Source organism: Buteo buteo, chromosome 9, assembly GCF_964188355.1.
Source record: "Buteo buteo chromosome 9, bButBut1.hap1.1, whole genome shotgun sequence".
Taxonomy (NCBI): Eukaryota; Metazoa; Chordata; class Aves; order Accipitriformes; family Accipitridae; genus Buteo; species Buteo buteo.
In genome coordinates, this window is record NC_134179.1 from 3,653,698 (window position 1) to 3,661,310 (window position 7,613).

At 48.5% G+C, this 7,613-nt stretch overlaps 1 protein-coding gene across 3 annotated transcripts in view; it reads left to right on the forward strand.

Annotated features, from left to right (window-relative positions):
• ETS1 (ETS proto-oncogene 1, transcription factor) overlaps positions 1-5,576 on the forward strand; it is a 78,407-nt gene extending 72,831 nt beyond the window's left edge. For all 3 annotated transcript variants that reach the window (XM_075034911.1, XM_075034910.1, XM_075034912.1), the window contains one exon: positions 540-5,576. In XM_075034911.1, coding sequence (XP_074891012.1) covers positions 540-755 — 216 coding nt within the window. In that variant the 3' untranslated portion in view covers positions 756-5,576. The remainder of the gene's footprint in view (positions 1-539) is intronic.
• Positions 5,577-7,613: the final 2,037 nt, after the last annotated feature.

Genomic DNA, 7,613 nt, shown 5'->3' on the forward strand with positions numbered 1-7,613 from the left:
CCTCTGGAATATTGGTGTGGATAACCCTCCCCTCCTCCCTTCAGTGCTGAGATTTGGGCAGTCACGTTGTTCTGGTCTTGGGTGTGTGTGGGAAAACAATGAATTAGAGCCCAGCTGAAAACTTGTTAAAAATTGGGCTGCAGTAATACCTAGGAAGCTGTAATTTGTGCCCAGAGTTGGTGTGAAGTAGCTGAAACACCATAGAGAGAGGCATATTGCCAAAGCTCTTCAAATAGGATGTGTTCAGGTGAGAGGGGGGCTTCCCACTGATTTTGGGGAACAGATGGGACATTCGTTCCCTTCCCTGACTTATATATCCGAGTCCTCTGCAACATTCTGCCATTGCATGGAGGTTGCTTTTCCCAAACTTTAACGCTTGTGACCCATCTGTGTCCATCTTAAAGATGAGGAAAGTCCTCTCCCTGCCCTCCTGTCCGGCACTGCTGCTTGCCGATGGCTGCCCGACCCCGCCAGATTGATTATTCCTTCCCTTCCCTGTGATGTGCACCCCCCCTTGACTCTCCTCACCCCTCTCCCAGGTGGCGAGGCGATGGGGCAAGAGGAAAAACAAACCCAAGATGAACTACGAGAAGCTGAGCCGTGGCTTGCGCTACTACTACGACAAGAACATCATCCACAAGACGGCCGGGAAACGCTACGTCTACCGTTTTGTCTGCGACCTGCAGAGCCTGCTGGGCTATACGCCTGAGGAGCTTCATGCTATGCTGGACGTCAAGCCAGATGCTGATGAGTGAAGGGTGGCCTGCTGGGGCGGAGGGTCACCCCGTGTCATCTTGGAGAGTTGATGGGACTTTTTCTGTTGGTTCTTTTTTATTTTTGCTGTTATTTCTGTTGTTCGTTGGTTTTTTTGTTTTTTTTTTTAAAGAGCAACTCCTATTTGATGCTTTGAGGATGTTGGGAGAGAGGGTGGTGGAAGAAGCAAACTTTTGGCTGAAACCGAAAAAGTTTGGTTCAGAGAAGGATGGGCTTTTTTTTTCCTGAAAGCTCCAAGACAGGCTTTTTTTGGGTGAAATTCTGAGTTTTAAGAAAGCCAGAAAAATGTAGCTCACTTAAAAAAACCCCAACTCCTTCCCCATCCCTTGCTATTTAGAAAAAATATTATTGAATGGATCCCTTCGGTTTTTGTGTTATTCGCACACAAACTGACAGTTCAGGAAATGACAGTGTTCCCGAAGATTTGAGGATTTTAAACTTTGGGGGGGGGGGGGGGGGGGAATGGGGCAGGAAAACCAAAGCAGGTGAATATTCCTGCTTCGGGGAGGGGCAATACAGGAAAAAACCAAGAACTGTTTGTCGTTCTTGTTACATTGCCTTTCTGTCGGTTGTCGTCTTTTCTACAAAAGACAGAATTTTTGCTAGGAGGGATCAAGACTTTTTGGTTTTTTAAATTTGTTAAAGTTTTATTTTATTAAATTTTGTGCCAGTATTTTTTTTTTTTAAATAGTCTTAAGCTCTAAGGTGGTCTCAGTATTGCAATATTGTGTGTGTTTGTTTCTGTTATGCCAGCAGAGAGTTTTATCACAGTGAGGAAAAAGAAAAAAAAAAACTAATTAGTTTATGTAGACCCCACTGGAGAAGTGTAATGCTACGACTCGGCATCTCCGAATCGTATGTGAAGGAAAATTAACTCCAAACTAGCTCCTAGTGATGCTGGCTGGGTGTGCCACTCTTGCTTCCAGTCCCACATGCTTTGCTCCACCATTTGCTGATAAAGCTGGTTGAAATTTCTGCTTTTTTTGTTGTTGTTAAAAAAGGGGCCTTTTTGTACAGCTGCGTTTTGTGCACGAAACCTGTCAAGCTTTGCGGGGAGAATGTCTTTCTGCGTTTTCCAAATCACTTTTTTGCTCAAGGAACACTTTGGTGCTTTGAGAAAATTTGGTGGGTTTTTTTTTTTTGAAGGGGAAAGGGGAGAAATTCCCGTGTTTTGAATGTCGTAAATGGAAAAGATGTAAGTTGATGGGGGGGGGGAAAATGAGGAAAAAGTTGAAAAACCAAAGGGAAATGTTTTTTCCTTCCTGTTTTGACCAGCTCTATCTTTATTGCTCTATGTCTTAACCAGCCTGGGCACACGCAGAAAGGAAATTGTCCTTGCAAATGGGTTCTTTACTGCTCTTTGTAAGCCTGATCCTGCAAACCCTGTCAGGGTGTGATTAACATGAAGCATATGACTGGTGTCACCGGGGTAAATGAGAGGTCTCATGTGCTTGCCCGAGACGGTTGCAGGATCAGTCCCATGGCGAGCTGCTCCGTCTGTCCTCCAAACCTTTTGCAACTAGTTTGTGTTCAGAGGGGTAAATCCTGCTGCACCGAGCACTTCCTGGGATGCTCTGAGCAGGCTGAGGCTGACGACTGCCTTCGGCATGGGCTCAGTGTGAGTTAGAGGATCGGGCAGTGAGCGTTTCCATATCCAGATAAGACCCTGAAACCGGATCCGTGCAGGTCCGACTGCTGAATAGCATCTTTCGCCCCTGAGAGCCACTGAGCGTTTTCTTTTTAAAGACAGTATTATGCGTTTGAACCAAAAGTACCTTCTTTTTGTGTTGTTTGTCTGTCCGTCTGTGTGTTTTAGGTAGTTGCGTTCATTACAGAGGCACTGTGAGACAGTAGTGAGGGGCGAGGTTGGGAGAGGCTTTCCAGAGATGCTCGCTGGGTGTGCCTGCCTGATACAGGCTGGTATATCGGGTCGGCACGACAGGACTCTGTGTGCAAAGAGCCAAAATATTTGGGCATGTAGCCCCCCTGCACAGAGGCAGTGTCGGATGGCGAGCTCAACCCCGGGGCAAGGTGATGCTCAAAGGTGCTGGGCTCTCCTCGGCTTCCTCCGAAGCTGGGGGTACCCAGCACCGCTGTATCCCCAGTGGGTCATTTTGGGGCAAATCAGCCCCCAAACTGCTGCGTGCTTAAAAAAAGGTGCTGGTGGAGGAGAAATGAGTGGGCCAAGAGAGAGCTCCAGCCAAGGGGGATGGAAGCAGATGGTGGTGTAGGTATAGGAGGTTATTAGTTATGCTGTTAGCTCAGGGGGCTGGGGCTGCGCATCATCCCACTGAGCATATGGAAAGAAAAGGGTGGGATGGACAGGAAGGAAGGAAAAGGGGATGAAAGGAAGGTGAAAGGAGCATGCACCAAAGGAGGAAAGGGACACTGCCCACTGGGAAGTTAAACTTCAGCTCATCTCCTGAGGTAGACAGCGAGTATGGGAGAAAGCAGCTTGGCCAAGCTGGAGAGAGGAAAGGAAAACATGGGTATCGTGGATGAGGCCCCTCCGCCGGCGAGGCAGTGGGGCAGAGCTCTACCGCAGAAGCAGGGCTCGCAGCAGCTGCTGAACAGGCTGAAAAGGGAGTTGAGTAAGATGTGACGGCACAGAAATGTGCAGGGGAGGAGTAGTTAAAGAGCATCCCAACAGGACAGGCCGTATGGGTTGGATTTGCAGCAATTGGATGGGGTTTTTTGGTGTTCAGGATTGCTGTCTTGCATGCAGCTGCAAAGTGCCCTTAGCTTACCCTTCACGGGTCACTTCTAGGAGTGCTTTGAAAAATCCCCCTTATGCCCTTAGAAAGGGTGCTGCCAGGAGGCCAGGCGCCCCGTCTCCTGCCCTTGGCAGCAAGCTGTGTCCCAGGACATCTCCTGCGGTGTTCGGATGCTCCACTGCAGCTGAAGTGCCTTTTTCAAGCAGAAAACAGGGATAAAATTTCCCTCAACGGAAGGAACTGCAGGTTCGGGTACCAACCCTATCCTTCGTGCTTATTTTTTCTGGGTTTCCAAGCCAAACCTGTGCATGCCCAGTGATTTTGGGAAGACGGTTTAAAGGTTAGAAAGGGCGAGTCGTGGAAAGCAGCTCTGTTTTTTGGAAGTAGCTCCTGGTTGGAGCTTCTCCGTCGTTTCTGTCAGCCATTTGCCATCCCAGCTTGCAGCCTGTGTGCAAGTGCAGCAGTAAAAGGGTAGTACAATCTTAGGGACATCAGGTTCATAATTTTCTATTTTCCTCTAATTTTTTATTCCCAATCTAGAGACCATCCCGGAGAGGGCTGTGTGCTGTTTATACACTGGAAATTTGCAGATTTGTTTTTGTTCCTTTTTTTTCTTTTTCTTTTTCTTTCTGCTTTTTAATTGTATGTTGACTTTTGGCGAGGGATGTGCTGGAACCCAAACCCTCTGACCTCCTGTTCTTCGAGGCCATGAAAATTTGGTTAACCACCTCACACGTGCTGAACCAGAAAGATGGGTTTGAGAGGGATGATGGAGATCTGCTGAGGATGGGACTCGCTCCTGTGCTGGTTTCTCTGCGTGGGGGCAAGCTTCACCCTTGGCAGATACACGTGGCTTTTGTAAATGGGGTAATTTTGTCTTGTTTGGAATGTCTCAGGTGCTTTTGGTGATTTTTTTTTTTTGGATATTTTCTGTGTCCTGCTCATGATCTGCTGTTCTTCGTACGGGGGGCATGTCCCCTTGACCCCCCCGGCAGAGCCTGAGCCCTACCTTGGGAGCGTAGCACTATCAAACAGCTTTCCAGGGCCTTGGCAGTTGATATCTGGGACCTCGGTAAAAGAAAAAAAAAAAACCAAAACCTGATGAAAAATGGAAGCACTTTTTCTGCTGCCTTTCTGTCTCCATCTCTGTGTGTAGGATGACCATAACCCGTGGACACTCGTGTGTGCAAGTGTAGATCCGTTTTATTTCCACACTACCACCATCCCGCTCCAGACATGGTCGTTGAGGTGGAGAAATAGCCAAACGGGGCAAGAAATAGAAGATATTGTAAGATTTAACCTTCTCACATCTTTCCAAACCAACACCTCCAAAAAACGGCACCGATAAATTCCGATGCTGCAGGAAATGTCTCCATCTTCTGACTCTTGCTCTTCTGGAGGGGTTTCTGCGAGGCTTCAGGGCTTGGTTGCTTGTTCCTCGTTAATGTCGCAAAATTGGGATGCCTTGGCGTGCTCTGCTCTCTGGTAGGGTCTAGATAACATCCATGAGCTGTTGTCTACATTCCAAAGAGGTTTAAATAAATGATAAATCTATGTATACATATATGTTAAAATGGAATATCTCCAGGAATTAACTGCCTCAGTTAAAAAAAAAAAAAGTTCTTTGTTTTGTTGTTTTGTTTTTACACATGGGATTTTTTTTTAAGCTGATAAACATAGAAGAAGAAAAAAAGAAAGAGATTGTTATATTGTGCTGTTCGACTATTTTCCAACTTGTATTTTCATATAATTTATATTTTTTAAAAGTGGAAAAAAATTTTAAAAGCGAGATTAAAAAAAAAAGGAAAAAGCAGGTGCTTTTTAAAAAAACTGAGCTGAGGTAGCTTAGAGATGTAGCGATGTGTGTGTGTCCGTGTGTTGTGTTGTGTTTTGTTTTGTTTTGTTTTGTTTTTAAAGGATACAAAAAAAAAGTCCCTCCTACATTGAATTCTTAAAGGAGGAGGGGATTGGTTTTGTTTTAATTGCTGATGCTGGCACATCATTTTGCTGGAGAGTTTTTTATATACTGTAGCCTTATTTCATATCGTATTTTAAACCATGTGAAATTAAAAGAAGAATAATTCATAACCCTCAGTGTCAGTGTGCTTATTCGTTGCCTTTACTCTCTAAAATCGGGGAGCAAAGCGGAAAACCAATGCAAAAAACTTAGAAATCCCAGCAACTTCTATGGTTTTTTTTTTTTCATTACGAAACAAAATTGCATGGTTATAGGAAATTAGGAAATAAGGGTCTGTTTGGCATCGCAGCCTCTGGTCTCGGGGGCCGGAGAAGGGAGATGCTGCATCCCGCCAGCTCCCTCTCGCTTTGGGAGCATGGCTTGTCCTCTCTGGCTCCTCGGAAACCATCACCACTCCGCCTTGCTGTCCCAGGGGCAATTCCAGTGTTTCAAAATGATCTTTCATCCTGAATCATCACTGGGAGTTTGGGATATCTGTGGTTTACCACCCCAAATGCCTTCCATGGTAGTATTTTCTTCAGCAGGCTCTTGTGAAATAGGTGTAGCCAACTCGCAAAGCTCTGTGGCCACCAGCTCGCCCTCGCTGCGGGGCATCCACTTTCCTGCTGGAGACCTCGGGCCGTGCTCCATCAAGAGGAGAAAGCTGCCTCTGGGCTCCTAATAGATCAAATCAGACCGTTGTGCTTCAGATCTTTGAAAAATACATGTATTTTTATACAAGATGTTTTTCCCAGTGAGTTTTATGCTGGCTCGGGTATCCCCTGGTCCTCATCAAGCCAGGAGGAAATCTGTGTTGTGTCTAATTGGACGAGGGTTTGATTGGAGCCCGTTAGCGTGTAGGTGCTGATTAATGTAGCCAACATCTCAGAGAGGTTCACGGTCCAGGAGCTGACGCTTATTCATAGGGCTGGTGAGTTTGCGTGATGGTAAATTCCCAGAGGACAGTATCATTGACGCTTGTTTGCTTGAGTCAGCATGAAGTGGATTAGACAAAGCGTTCAGAAACGCGCCGCTCAGATTTGTCGAAAACAAGAAGGGCGGACAAGTCATCGGAGTAAAGAGGATGCAACAGATGAATCCAGGATAAGGAATATTTATAACAACTCCATGTATAGTAACTCAGCTTGCAGCCAGGCAGGAAGCAAGATGTCCCAGGCAAGAACTGAAGGCCAAGGGCTGGAGAACCACGATGGTCCTCATTGCAGCCGTAGCGCCGTCCTGGGATGCCGGTGGGACACCCCTGTGTTCGAAAGCTCAGCTAACCCCCCCCCCCCCCCCCCCCCGAGCTCAATAACACCAAGGTCTGGCAGAGAGGCTGGGTGAGACCGCAAAACGAGGACAACCCTAGGGACACCAGCCAGGTGAGCATCCAGCCCTCTCCATCCTTGGCTTGGAGAGACAGAGCTCCAAGCAGGAGCAGAGCCCAAGCCCGCCTTTGCCGCCGGCTGAGCCGCTGCGGGACCTTGATCTTGCCGTAGCTCTTTTCATCGCAGCTGGAGCCGCCGGGCCAGGCGGCTTGGCCTCGTGCTCGGCTGAGCCCGGCCGCCCTGGGTAAATAAACAGTGAGCGCAGCTCCTTTCCCATCCGCCGCTTTCAAGTCTCTGTGCAGCCGCTCCACGTCGGTGGCTTTTCGGTGAGGGGGGGGAGCAGCTAAAAAGCAAAGGGGTGACCGTGCCCCAGCTCTTCGAAGGGGTTTTGCCCCCCCCCCCCCCCTTGCAGAAGGGCTGTGTGTGCAGGGGAGCACGCAGCGCTCTGCCAGCCTTCGCAAAACCGGAGGATGCCGCTGGTCCTTGCGAGCGAGAGGGAAGGAGAGGAATTAAAAACTGAAGGGGAAGCTGAGCCACAGGCACCCAGCGTACCTTGTCCCCACCCCAGCAATTGCAGACGATGGCTTTAACGCTTGCGCTAAAAATACCGGCCGGTGGCCTACCGGGGGAAGCCCCCGTGCACCTGGGGTACCCACTGGGGAAATGATGGCCAGCAGTTAACGGCCCCCGCGGTCGAGCACCCCACCTCCCCGCTCCCCCAAAGGAAGCACCGGGGGCTGCAGACGAAGCGAATGCTCCCCTCTTGATGCCCCTGCCCCGTTCCCCCCATCTCCTTTTCCCAGGCCGAGGGTCTCTGTGCCGGCACTGGGTGCAATAACC